The 14,911-nt window shown below is 44.9% G+C and overlaps 1 protein-coding gene across 10 annotated transcripts in view; it reads left to right on the top strand.

Moving 5' to 3' along the window:
* Positions 1-14,911, top strand: part of WWOX (WW domain containing oxidoreductase) — a 1,347,942-nt gene that overhangs the window by 47,603 nt on the left and 1,285,428 nt on the right. For all 10 annotated transcript variants that reach the window (XR_011024636.1, XM_068259546.1, XM_068259545.1 and 7 more), the window contains exons 3-4: positions 124-188; positions 1,962-2,019. Coding sequence is in view for 9 of the 10 variants with exons in the window: in XM_068259546.1 (XP_068115647.1) it covers positions 124-188; positions 1,962-2,019 (123 nt within the window). In the remaining variant the exon portion in view is untranslated. The remainder of the gene's footprint in view (positions 1-123; positions 189-1,961; positions 2,020-14,911) is intronic.

The following is a 14,911-nucleotide window of genomic DNA, read 5'->3' as shown; positions in this document are numbered from 1 at the left end:
CAGGTTTTCTTTAAAGCTTAGCTCGCAAGTTGCATTGTTTTGTGTATAAAGTACTTTTTCACCCTCTAGAATCTTATGAATTATGTGGCCATAAAGTCATTGTTTCTGTTTTTCATTTAATAGCCACTTAGATGAGAAAACCCAGTGGGAGCATCCGAAAACTGGGAAACGGAAGAGAATTGCAGGAGGTTGGTAATGAGTTCAGTGTGATTCATATTGTATCTGCTATACATCGATGAAATATAGGAGAAATATTTCCTGCATGAGCTGCTCTATATATCGCTAGCCGTGGGTGGTATATATTCATTTTAATAGCCTGCCTTGTTATTGCCATCCACATACACACCCATGACTTTATTTTTAGATTATTGCGCTCCATCCGTCAAACACTGCTGACCCTCCACCGCTCAACCTAAAAACAGTGGTTGCTGCATCCAAACCAGAAGAAACGTGCTTCCCTCTTCATGCTTCTTCTTCGGCTGTCTTCTCAAGGTTAGGTGTGTTAAGTCATGTGACCTGTAGTTGGATGTTTCTGGTCATGTGACTTTATGCAGCTAACTTTGAATAAACTATGAAGGCAGCGACATGGAGTAAAAAATTATTTTTCTTTTAATCCCTGTTTCTCAACTTAAAGAGAGTCTGAAGCCTCATAAAAATCATATTTTTATTAGACATTTAGACATTTGACAAAGATGATTTTTATAAGGCTTCAAACTCTCTTTAATATTGACCTATCGATAGGTTAGCATAGGTGTCACTTGTTCTTTAAATAAAATTAATGGCTTAAATTGTGAATTTAGTTTTACTGTGAGAGCTGTTTTTAAAGTGGATTTCAGCATGTTGATTTGAAATAATACAGGAGGGAGAAGTAGGGCTTTAGACTAGGGGCCCACTTAAAGCAACGTAAAGTGATTCAAAAATGATCGATTTCAAAATGGCTGCCTTTTTTTCACAATTAAGGAGATATTGTGATTTAGCTCCCATTGGCTTGAGGGCAATTGATCTGGATTAATTGCAAGGCTCACAATTTCAATGCTGCTATGGGCTCACTCCCATAGCTTTTCAGTGGCAAAGCACTTTCTAGATTCCTAGAAAGCATAAAGGCTACCGAAAGTAGTCTAGTAGGGCCCTAACCTAAGAGTAGATATACATTACTTCTGTTTACTGTACCTTGTTACCAGATCGCCAGGCAATAAACCTTTCCCAACTTTTTTTTTTTTTTGGCAGTGTTATAAAAGTGGAGATCTACATTTAAAAAGTGGGGATCAAAAATTAAATCTGCTTGCCAATCATTATAAATGTGCTTTAACTAACTAAAATATTGTACTTTGTACATTGATAGATGGTCAGACCCGGATTTACATCACAGGAGCCTATAGGCACAGATGTCCTGGCACCCCAGACTTTACCCAAACCTACAAACCTCCACCAAACTGCACCGCAAGTGTGACGGCTGGCCCAGCTGTCACTTCTCCCTTACTTTCCCTGCCCATCATAGGTAGTTACAGGTGCCCCTTAGTATTAGGTAGCCTCAGTATTAAGTAGCTCCTAGTGATGCCCCCCCACTGAAGGGAGATCTGGTCAGTGCTGGGTAAGTAATCTCTCATTTACACTCTACTCGGCACTCTGCATAGGGAAGGAGGGAGGGAGACACTGGGGAGGGAATTGAGCCGCTTTTCCATCATCAGGTGCCTGTAGGCACGTGCCTTATGGTAAATCCTGCCCTGAAGATGGTCCACCTACACAGGCCAGGGAGAAAGCTGTGAAGAAGTGTCAGATAATCCATCATGATATCATTTTATCTTATATTCACTTTGGTTTCTCTTAATTCCACATGAGCACCCCATCCAGCTGTTTGTAGAAAGCTCTGGCTAGGAATGGAGCAGCAGTAGGAAGTCCCTTTTTTGTATGTTTACAGGTATTGGAGAGTGTCTTGTCTAACCTATATTTATTTGTTTCAGATCTTCCCTATGGGTGGGAACAAGAAACTGATGAGAATGGACAAATCTTTTTTGTGGAGTGAGTATTCTGTGCATCACTATGGTTTGGACTGTGTTGGAGTGGTTCAAAAAGGCAAATAAAATGAGAAATATAACGGAAGGCATCTGATTGAATTGTATCATCTGGATCAGGTGCCAAAACCCCCTAGTCTCCTTTCACATTGCTCCCCTTCCATTCCGTCACAAATGACAATATAATCACAATTATAGGTCTGTGGTGGGTTCTGTCAGGATAACGTGCAGCATGCAGCACATTTACAGCGACAGTGAAGCATACTCTCAGTAGTGTATCCTTTACTGTATGCTTCGCATCTCCCTTCTAACATAGGATGCAACTTTACGGCACTGTTGCATAGAGTAAATCAGACCTCTCAAAGTATTTAAAGTGAACCAGAGACGAAGCGCCCTCATGTATTTTACCATGTATATCAGTGGGAACATTAGAGAAAACACCTACCCTGCTCTCTGTTTCATCCTTCACTGCTCAGCATGCCTGTCATCAGCCCTGATAAAACAGCTGAGTCTGTCTTCTCTGATGTCTTTTCTAGCTTAATGCTGGATACACACGTTGCGTTTTCCCGTGCGATTCACGGGATCGATTCCGTCGATTCGATTATTTACAACATGTTCGATCGTGTTTCGATGGATACAGCCGTCGATTTTTGCATACTTAATATGCAAGATCGACGGCTGTATCCATCGAAACACGATCAAACATGTTGGAAATAATCGAATCGATGGAATCGATCCCGCGAATCGCACGGGAAAATGCAACGTGTGTATCCAGCATTAGCCTGCCCCCTTCTGGCTCTGCTATAATCACTCAGCTATAATGATTCCTGAGCAAAGCCAGACTGAATGCTTAGTCTGGGATTTTATCAGGGCTGATAACAAGCAGGCTGAGCAGTGAAGGATGAAACAGAGAGCATGGTAAGCATTTTCTCTAATGTTCTTACTGATATATATGGTAAAATACATGAGGGTGCTTCGTCTATGGTTCACTTTAACCAGTTAAGAGTTTCATTGCAGTATATCTATGCTGCTTGAGACTTCATCTTAACCTCAGGGTGTAGATACTATATATTCATAAAAGTGCTGGGAATACCCCATACAATTTTTTGTTATGCTGAATACACACGTTGAGATTTCCCGTTCGATTCCCGGGATCGAACGGATCAAATCGATTATTTCCAACATGCTCGATTCGGATTTCGATCGTTTCTGCCGTCGATTTGGCATACTTAACATGCAAATCGACGGCAGAAATGATCGAAATCCGAATCGAGCATGTTGGAAATAATCGATTTCGATCCCGGGAATCGAACGGGAAATCTCAACGTGTGTATTCAGCATTAGATTGTTCTGTTAGAATGCATAATTAGATTATTTTCTGTAGAAAATAGTCATTATCTCTGGTGCATTGTCTTCTGTTTATCTCCTGCTGAGTAGAACAATGCCTAATTGCTCGTCAGATAGATGGTAAGATAGATACATTTCCAACATGTTGAACTTTATCTGGCAGGTAAATCTAACAGAAAATTGTATGGTGTATTCCCAGCATTAAGGTGGCCATACACTGGTCGATTTGCCATCAGATTCGACCAACAGATAGATCCCTCTCTGATCGAATCTGATCAGAGAGGGATCATATGGCTACCTTTACAGCAAACAGATTGTGAACCGATTTCAGCCTGAAACCGTTCACAATCTGTTGTGGTGGTACTGCTGCTGCTGCCCCCACCCGCCCGCATCCATTACCTGCTCCGCCGGCGCGACTCCAGTCCCCCGGTCACCGCTGCTCTGTCTGCGCTCTGGTCTCCAGGTCCGGCATGCCTCACTTCTTCTAGCCCGGCAGGAAGTTTAAACAGTAGAGGGCGCTCTACTGTTTAAACTTCCTGCCGGGCTAGAAGAAGTGAGGCATGCCGGACCTGGAGACCAGAGCGCAGACAGAGCAGCGGTGACCGGGAGACTGGAGTCGCGCCGGCGGAGCAGGCAATGTATGCGGGCTCTATTGCGTCGGTCGTCGGGTACTCGAACGCCGCTAGCGATGCGCTCTTTACCCGCGGGCGATCGACTGTTATTTTCCGCATGGCACGATCGACGGGATCGGACGAAATGGATCGAAATTCGGCGTGTAGCGTGAATGATTGGCAGCAGATTCGATCCCAGTGATCGAATCTGCTGTCGAAACGGGCGCAAATCGGGCCAGTGTATGGCCAGCTTAAGTGTTTAGATGAGATAAATCCGCTTTATTCCACAAAGAGACATAAAAAGCCTCTCTTTGAGGAATAAAGCGGATTATCTTATCTACCCACTGAAAGTGATCTCTCTGACTTTTCCTTTGCACTGGGAGTGCTTATAGGTGTGGCTGTGCACAAGAGAGACCGCTAGCTTATTAAATCATTGCCTGTGCAGATTTGAGCTACACGAGCGCTGTGACATACTTTTACTGCATTTCTGTGGACATAGGATGTCTGGTTACGGCAGCGGTTCTGAATCAAGCACTGGGGCGCCTCATATCTGTTTCTTTGTAAATATATATGTACTTTGCCATGACTGCCCTCCGTAAGCACGCTCACGAGCATGTTCTCATTGCCAGCCATTTGGTCTTTCCAACAAAGAAAGTGCTGCAGTGGCATACCAACAAATGATTAACTAAATAGAGGAAAGTACCAGCCCGTCGCTCCACCGCTGTTTGCTCGTAAAGCTGTTCAGCCTGCTTGGTTGAACCGCTCTTTGGAACACTCGTGTCCCCATGTAGCCCGAAGAATAAGTCCACACTGAACTGAACTGGAGCTTTAAATACATAATGCTGATTTCATGACATAGGGCAGCACGGTGGCGTAGTGGTTAGCGCTCTTTCCTTGCAGCGCAGGATTCCATGTTCGAATCCTAGCCAAGTCAACACCTGCAAGGAGTTTGTATGTTCTCCCCTTGTCTGTGTGGGTTTCCTCCTGACACTCTGGTGTCCTCACACATCCCAAAAACATACAGATACGTTAATTGGCTTCCCCCTAAAAATTGGCCCTAGACTATGATATATGCACTACACGATACATACATAGACATATGACTATGGTAGGGGTTACATTGTGAGCCCCTCTGAGGGACAGTTAGTGACAAGACAATATACTCGGTACAGCGCTGCAGAAGATGTCAGCGCTGTATAAATACTAAATAATAATAATTTCATTAGGATTGTTTTGGATATAATGTTTTAAACTGACTCCACTACAAAGCACCTGCAATTACTTTTGTTAATCTTCAATAACAGTGCAGTCGGTGGTGTATGGATGCAAAACAGGATAAGACTGAGATCTATGTTAGAAATGAGTCTCCTATGCTGTGTGGGCTAAATGCAATGTGAACCGAAAAACGATCTAGAATTCAAATTGAGAACCATGGACTCCAGTTTGCATGCAGCTATATCTGTCTGTCATCACTTTAATGGTGCCCATACATGGTACAATTTTTTTCATTTTTTTTTTCAATCAGATAATTTTGTTTGATTATTCCGTTAGATCATAGATTTTTCCAACATGCCCAATCTGATTTTTTTTTCTATTACAATCGTTTATTATAATCGTTCGTGGATCACAAAAAAGATTCTTTTTGAACGAAAAATTGAACGTTGTTATTTTTCCATGTTATTTTTCTCAACACATGTCAGTAAATGTCTATTCATAGTGTTTAGAACAGGCAGTAATGACACGGAGAATACCGCCTGCTTTGAAGAGGTGATAAGAGCGAGGGGCTGTGTAAAAGCCAGCAGCAGAGCGATCGGAACAAACAAGGCTTCCCTGAATACCTCAGACTGTGTTTTTAACCTCTTGGGTACTTGTTTTCAGATGTTATTTCACATCAGAAAGCCTGGCATGTGTAACATTTCTTGAAGTTCTTCTAATCTGTTGCAATTAAATAGATTGTTTAGAAAGACTAATAGATTCAGAGCAGGTTCAGGGCAAGCAGAGACAGTATAACAAAACATGCACATCTAAAGGGAAGTTGGGATGCCTCTTTTATTGCAATGTTGTCTTTGCACTGAGAAATGTAACAACTCAGGCAGCTGTAAAGATTTTTATGAATTAGCACACAAATCTAAAATACAGAATGCGGTATTTTCCCGACAAGATTTTTGTTCCCGCACAGCCTTTTATGAATTGACCCCAATGTGTGAACAAGCCCATAACCAGTTCAGGGTGTTAAAGCCACCAGGCAGGAGCTGAGTTATCTGGCCACCTGAGCCAGTTGTGGGTTTTCTATCTGCAGGTGATTACACACAGGTGTGCTGTTTAGGCCAGCGGCCTGGAGAGTCAGGTCTGTTCAGTCTGGCATTGGAGGCTGATAGGAAAGAAGCTCTGCATTTCCTGCAATCCTGAAAATCAACTCCTGTAAGTTTCCCTGTTTGCTGAAAATGATTGTTTTGTTACATTAGTCAGACAGTGCTGTAAAGAGAGCTAGTTAGGAACCAGTTGGCTGATGTTTAGTTTTGTTTTGCTTGATACAAGCTTACAGGAAACTGCAAACAGCAGTCTGATTATAACTATTCCACTCTCCAGCATTCGTGTATGTATGTACTGTGTGTGTACTGTGTGTGTAGCTGCCAACAGCATAGTTAGGATTGGGACCAAATGATAATTTTACACTTCACCACGATTTTACACCTCCCTCCGAAAATGATGCGTTCGGCACAATTGCGATTTGATTAAAATTGCAAGTGCTGATATTTCCGAAGTGGAAGCACCCTCATAGGGTTCTACTGTTCCGAACACTGGCAATCGGCAAGCTCTGTAACTGCTCGTTCATGCTAAGGGAGTTTTTTACCCTTTTTTCAAGCGCAGGCGGTTTTCAAAATTGCCTGCAAAACACTTGTGCAATGAATCCCCATGAGAAGGTTCATATCAGCGTGTTGCGTCCGGAGTGCCTGTACCATTTTTGGGGCGTTTTTGCTACAGTGGAAGGTATAGGAAAAACAAAATCGCTTTGTGCAGCGATTGCGTTCGAGTTTTTAAGAATAAATACATTGTATGTATTTTCCGGGTCAAAGAGTTCATTTCCTGACTTGCGTCAGGGAGTGAATGAAAAAAAACGCTCTGGAAAAGCGCTTAAAAAAACACTTTTAACAAAAAGGCAGCGCACAGTGGAGTGCTGGGAGACACTAAAAAAACGCAAAATGCTTGCGCTTTTATTTTTATTTTTTTTGAATTTTGGTTTTTAGATGTGAATGAGGCCTAAAAGTGCTCTTAGGGCCCTTTTACACTTGGCCTCTAATGGCTTCAATTCTGGTAGCTATGTGCGATAAATAATTTTTTTTTGGTACTTATCAGTTAGCCGGGCGCATCCGGCAGGTGGCGCTGTTGATGTTAATTCCAATCATAATTACTTCACGTCAACCTGTGAATGTAAACCACCGGATGCGCCCGGCTTAAACAGATCAAGCCGCCGACTTGCTTCGTGAGTGTCTCGCTCTCCTCACCCTCTTGCCCTCTCTCGTATGAGCCTTGGGGAGGGGACATGCGTGTCCCCCCAGAGTCGTTCGTCGCGGCATTGCGACGAACGACTTTGGGGGGACATGCATGTCCCCTCCCCAGTGTTCTATAGGAGAGAGGGCAAGAGGGGCAGAAGAGCGAGACACGGAGCAAGCTGGCGGCTTGATCTGTTTAAGCCGGGCGCATCCGGCGGTTTACATTCAGTTTGTCCTTTCAGTTTCAACTGACAACTGATCTCATGTAAAAGTACCATTACTGGGCCCCAACTCTTAACCTTCCTGGCGGTAACCCCGAACGTAGTTCGGTCTAAGCCCTGGGCTCGCTACATGATTTAAAAAAAAAAAAAACTGCCGCGTTGCCTCCTGGCAGAATTTTTCATACCGCCAGGAGGGTTAAAGAGAACCTGAACTGAAAATAAAAAGTCAAAATAACCATACACAGGTCATTCTTTCCTCCCGTGTAGTCTGCTCATCAATCTCTACTCTCCTGCGTCCTGTTTGTCCACTGTGATCGATGGAATTCTCCGCCCTCCATTTTGAAAATGGCCATTACCCCATAAACGCTTTCTGGTCAGCACACTGTTAAACTGTTATATCGCCTACTTGAGCCATAGTGAAACATTATTACCTTGCACATTCAGTTGTAACTGACAGCTGCTGATATATAACACACAGCAACTGGTATATGTCAGTTCTGACAAAATCTTGTTAGAACTGGAAGGGATGACTGTAAGAAGAAAAGGGTGAGCTTCTGAGAGGAACTAATGGTGAGATACGTATATAATAATCATTTGTAACTACATCATGTGTTTATTTTAAATAATTTTACTCAGTTCAGGTTCCCTTTAACCACTTGAGGACCCACCCTTTACCCCCCCTTAAGGACCAGCGCTGTTTGTTGGGATCTGTGCTGGGTGGGCTCTGCAGCCCCCAGCACAGATCAGGGTGCACACAGAACGATCAGATCGCCCCCCTTTTTTCCCCCCTATGGGGATGATGTGCAGGGGGGGTCTGATCGCTCCTGCCTGCAGGCATGTTGCGGGGGGGGGGGGCACTTCAAAGCCCCCCTCCGCGGCGAAATTCCCCCCCCCCCCTCCCTCTCCTACCTTTCCCCCCTCGTGATCCGGGCTGCACAGGACGCTATCCGTCCTGTGCAGCCAGTGACAGGACGTCCCCTGTCACATGGCGGCGATCCCCGGCCGCTGATTGGCCGGGGATCGCCGATCTGCCTTGCGGCGCTGCTGCGCAGCAGCGCCGTACAATGTAAACAAAGCGGATTATTTCCGCTTGTGTTTAAATTTAGCCTGCGAGCCGCCATCGGCGGCCCGCAGGCTATTCACGGAGCCCCCCGCTGTGAATTGACAGGAAGCAGCCGCTCGCGCGAGCGGCTGCTTCCTGATTAATCAGCCTGCAGCTGGCGACGCAGAACTGCGTCGCTGGTCCTGCAGCTGCCACTTTGCCGACGCACGGTATAAGCGTGCGGTCGGCAAGTGGTTAAGTTGTGGAAAACCACACTAGAACGCTTTCAGCAGCATTTAGGAATCTGCAGCGATTCCAAAAGAGCTGGGTTAAAGGGAACCTTAACTGAGAGGGATATGGATGTTTCCTTATAAACAATACCAGTTGCTTGGCAGTCCTGCTGATCTCCTTGGCTGCAGTAGTGGCTGAATCACATACCTGAAACAAGCATGCAGCTAATCCAGTTTGATTTCAGTCAGAGCACCTGATCTGCATGCTTGTTGATGGGCTGTGGCTAAAAGTATTAGAGACACGGGATCAGCAGGAGAGTCACTCAACTGGTATTATTTTAAAAGGATTGCTGCAAAATTGCTTTTGTAGCACCTTTACTACCCAAATCGGTACTTTTCCGTTAGCTGGGCGCATCCGGCAGGTGGCGCTAATTACATTAAAAGTTCACATTAACACAAAAGTGTTAATGTAACCGCTTGTCGGCAGGTGGCGCTAATTACATGAATACTTGACGTCACTTAAAATGTTAATGTCGCCGAATTGTATACAGTGGCTTGCATAAGTATTCGGCCCCCTTGAAGTTTTCCACATTTTGTCACATTACTGCCACAAACATGAATCAATTTTATTGGAATTCCACATGAAAGACCGACACAAAGTGGTGTACACGTGAGAAGTGGAAAGAAAATTATACATGATTCCAAACATGTTTTACAAATCAATAACTGCAAAGTGGGGTGTGCGTAATTATTCAGCCCCCTGAGTCAATACTTTGTAGAACCACCTTTTGCTGCAATTACAGCTGCCAGTCTTTTAGGGTATGTCTCTACCAGCTTTGCACATCGAGAGACTGAAATCCTTGCCCATTCTTCTTTGCAATACAGCTCCAGCTCAGTCAGATTAGATGGACAGCGTTTGTGAACAGCAGTTTTCAGATATTGCCACATATTCTCGATTGGATTTAGATCTGGACTTTGACTAGGCCATTCTAACACATGGATATGTTTTGTTTTAAACCATTCCATGGTTGCCCTGGCTGTATGTTTAGGGTGGTTGTCCTGCTGGAAGGTGAACCTTTTTGAAGTCTTTTTGAAGTGGCCGGCTCGCTGCGGCCAAATGTATATTAAAATAGTGAGTTAATTGAATGACAAATAAGCCGGTGGCAGTGTAACAGATCAAACCGCTTCGTCTCTCGCTCTCCTCCCCCCCTTGCCCTCCTATACAATACTGGCAGCCCTGGGTTGGGGGGACACGAGTGTCCCCCTCAGGGCTGCCAGTGTTCTATAGGAGAGAGGCAGAAAATTTTTTTTTTTATTCCCCCCCCTGCCCCCTGCCCCCTCCTGATCACCCCCCACCCCTCAGATTCTCCCCAGGACCCCCCCAGACCCCCCCCCTGTGTACTGTATGCATCTATCCCCCCTGATAACCTGTCAATCACCTGTCAATCACCCATCAATCACCCATCAATCACCCATCAATCACCCCCTGTCACTGCCACCCAACAATCGGCCCCTAACCTGCCCCTTGCGGGCAATCTGATCACCCACCCACACCAATAGATCGCCCGCAGATCCGATATCAGATCACCTCCCAAATCCATTGTTTACATCTATTCTCTCCTCTAAACACCCACTAATTACCCATCAATCACCCATCAATCGCCCCCTATCACCACCTGTCACTTTTACCTATCAGATCAGACCCTAATCTGCCCCTTGCGGGCACCCAATCACCCGCCAACACGCTCAGATTGCCCTCTGACCCCCCCTTATCAATTCGCCAGTGCATTAATTACATCTGTTCTTCCCTGTAATAACCCACTGATCACCTGTCAATCACCTATCACCCATCAATCACCCCCTGTCACTGCCACCCATCAATTAGCCCCTAACCTGCCCCTTGCGGGCAATCTGATCACTCACCCACACCAATAGATCGCCCGCAGATCCGACATCAGATCACCTCCCAAATCCATTGTTTACATCTATTCTCTCCTCTAAACACCCACTAATTACCCATCAATCACCCCCTATCACCACCTGTCACTTTTACCTATCAGATCAGACCCTAAGCTGCCCCTTGCGGGCACCCAATCACCCGCCCACACGCTCAGATTGCCCTCAGACCCCCCCCCCCCCCCCTTATCAATTCGCCAGTGCATTAATTACATCTGTTCTTCCCTGTAATAACCCACTGATCACCTGTCAATCACCTGCCAATCACCTATCACCCATCAATCACCCCCTGTCACTGCCACCCATCAATCAGCCCCTAACCTGCCCCTTGCGGGCAATCTGATCACCCACACCAATAGATCGCCCGCAGATCCGACATCAGATCACCTCCCAAATCCATTGTTTACATCTATTCTCTCCTCTAAACACCCACTAATTACCCATCAATCACCCCCTATCACCACCTGTCACTTTTACCTATCAGATCAGACCCTAAGCTGCCCCTTGCGGGCACCCAATCACCCGCCAACACGCTCAGATTGCCCTCTGACCCCCCCTTATCAATTCACCAGTGCATTAATTACATCTGTTCTCCCCTGTAATAACCCACTGATCACCTGTCAATCACCTGCCAATCACCTATCACCCATCAATCACCCCCTGTCACTGCCACCCATCAATCAGCCCCTGTCATTGCCACCCATCAATCACCCCCTGTCACTGCCACCCATCAATCAGTCCCTAACCTGCCCCTTGCGGGCAATCTGATCACCCACACACACCATCCGATCGCCTGCAGACCCGCAGTCAGATCACCTCCCAAGTGCATTGCATCTGTTCTCTCCTCTAAACACCCACTAATTACCCATCAATCACCCCCTGTCACTGCTACCCATCAGATTAGACCCCCATCTGCCCCTAGGGCACCCAATCACCCGCCCACACCCTCAGACCCCAGCCCTGATCACCTCGCCATTGCATTACTTGCATCTATTCCCCCCACTAATCACACCTTGAGACACCCATCAATCACCTCCTGTCACTACCTGTCACCCCCTAGCACACCTACCCATCAGATCAGGCCCTAATTTGCCCCGTGTGGGCTCCTGATCACTCGGCCAAACCCTCAGATCCCCCTCAGACCCCCTTCCGCTCACCTCCCCAGTGCATTGAGTGCATCTATTTTCCCCTCTAATCACCCCCTGAGACACCCATCATTCACCTCCTGTCACCCCCCTAGCACTCCTATCCATCAGATCAGGCCCAATACAACCTGTCATCTAAAAGGCCACCCTGCTTATGACCGGTTCCACAAAATTCGCCCCCTCATAGACCACCTGTCATCAAAATTTGCAGATGCTTATACCCCTGAACAGTCATTTTGAGACATTTGGTTTCCAGACTACTCACGGTTTTGGGCCTGTAAAATGCCAGGGCGGTATAGGAACCCCACAAGTGACCCCATTTTAGAAAAAAGACACCCCAAGGTATTCTGTTAGGTGTATGACGAGTTCATAGAATATTTTATTTTTTGTCAAAAGTTAGCGGAAATTTATTTTTATTGGTTTTTTTTTTCACAAAGTGTCATTTTTCACTAACTTGTGACTAAAAGTAAAATCTTCTATGACCTCGCCATACACCTAATGGAATACCTTGGGGTGTCTTCTTTCTAAAATGGGGTCACTTGTGGGGTTCCTATACTGCCCTGGCATTTTAGGGGCCCTAAACCGTGAGGAGTAGTCTAGAAAACAAATGCCTCAAAATGACCTGTGAATAGGACGTTGGGCCCCTTAGCGCACCTAGGCTGCAAAAAAAGTGTCACACGTGGTATCGCCGTACTCAGGAGAAGTAGTATAATGTGTTTTGGGGTGTATTTTTACACATACCCATGCTGGGTGGGAGAAATCTCTCTGTAAATGGACAATTGTGTGTAAAAAAAATCAAACAATTGTCATGTACAGAGATATTTCTACCACCCAGCATGGGTATGTGTAAAAATACACCCCAAAACACATTATACTACTTCTCCTGAGTACGGCGGTACCACATGTGTGGCACTTTTTTACACCCTAAGTGCGCTAAGGGGCCCAAAGTCCAATGAGTACCTTTAGGATTTCACAGGTCATTTTGCGACATTTGGTTTCAAGACTACTCCTCACGGTTCAGGGCCCCTAAAATGCCAGGGCAGTATAGGAACCCCACAAATGACCCCATTCTAGAAAGGAGACAACCAAAGGTATTCCATTAGGTGTATGGCGAGGTCATAGAAGATTTTATTTTTTGTCACAAGTTAGCGGAATATGACACTTTGTGAAGAAAAACAATTCAAATCAATTTCCGCTAACTTGTGGCAAAAAATAAAATCTTCTATGAACTCACCATACTCCTAACGGAATACCTTTGGGTGTCTTCTTTGTAAAATGGGGTCATTAGTGGGGTTCCTATACTGCCCTGGCATTTTAGGGGCCCTAAACCGTGAGGAGTAGTCTTGAAACAAAAATGACCTGTGAAATCCTAAAGGTACTCATTGGACTTTGGGCCCTTTAGCGCAGTTAGGGTGCAAAAAAGTGCCACACATGTGGTATTGCCGTACTCGGGAGAAGTAGTATAATGTGTTTTGGGGTGTATTTTTACACATACCCATGCTGGGTGGGATAAATACTTCTGTAAATGACAATCTTTTGATTTTTTTACACACAATTGTCCATTTACAGAGTTATTTCTCCCACCCAGCATGGGTATGTGTAAAAATACACCCCAAAACACATTGTACTACTTCTCCAGAGTACGGCGATACCACATGTGTGGCACTTTTTTGCACCCTAACTGCGCTAAAGGGCCCAAAGTCCAATGAGTACCTTTAGGATTTCACAGGTCATTTTGCGGAATTTGATTTCCAGACTACTCCTCATGGTTTAGGGCCCCTAAAATGCCAGGGCAGTATAGGAACCCCACAAATGACCCCATTTTAGAAAGAAGACACCCAAAGGTATTCCGTTAGGAGTATGGTGAGTTCATAGAAGTTTTTATTTTTTTGTCACAAGTTAGCGGAAATTGATTTTAATTGTTTTTTTCACAAAGTGTCATGTTCCGCTAACTTGTGACAAAAAATAAAATCTTCTATGAACTCACCATACTCCTAACGGAATACCTTGGGGTGTCTTCTTTCTAAAATGGGGTCATTTGTGGGGTTCCTATACTGCCCTGGCATTTTAGGGGCCCTAAACCATGAGGAGTAGTCTTGAAACCAAATGTCGCAAAATGACCTGTGAAATCCTAAAGGTACTCATTGGACTTTGGGCCCTTTAGCGCAGTTAGGGTGCAAAAAAGTGCCACACATGTGGTATCGCCGTACTCAGGAGAAGTAGTATAATGTGTTTTGTGGTGTATTTTTACACATACCCATGCTGGGTGGGAGAAATAACTCTGTAAATGGACAATTGTGTGTAAAAAAAAATGAAAACATTGTAATTCACAGAGATATTTCTCCCACCCAGCATGGGTATGTGTAAAAATACACCCCAAAACACATTATAGTACTTCTACTGAGTATGGCAATACCACATGTGTGGCACTTTTTTGCAGCCTAACTGCGCTAAGGGGTCCAAAGTCCAATGAGCACCTTTAGGCTTTACAGGGGTGCTTACAATTTAGCACCCCCCAAAATGCCAGGACAGTGAACACACCCCACAAATGACCCCATTTTGGAAAGTAGACACTTCAAGGTATTCAGAGAGGGGCATGGTGAGTCCGTGGCAGATTTCTTTTTTTTTTTTTGTCGCACGTTAGCAGAAATGGAAACCTTTTTTTTTTTTTTTTTTGTCACAAAGTGTCATTTTCCGCTTACTTGTGACAAAAAATAATATCTTCTATGAACTCACTATGCCTCTCAGTGAATACTTTGGGATGTCTTCTTTCCAAAATGGGGTCATTTGGGGGGTATTTATACTATCCTGGAATTCTAGCCCCTCATGAAACATGACAGGGGGTCAGAAAAG

The sequence above is a fragment of the Hyperolius riggenbachi genome, chromosome 11 (genome assembly GCF_040937935.1).
Source record: "Hyperolius riggenbachi isolate aHypRig1 chromosome 11, aHypRig1.pri, whole genome shotgun sequence".
Taxonomy (NCBI): domain Eukaryota; kingdom Metazoa; phylum Chordata; class Amphibia; order Anura; family Hyperoliidae; genus Hyperolius; species Hyperolius riggenbachi.
Note: the sequence above shows the minus strand (reverse complement) of the source record. Positions and strands in the feature narration are given on the sequence as shown.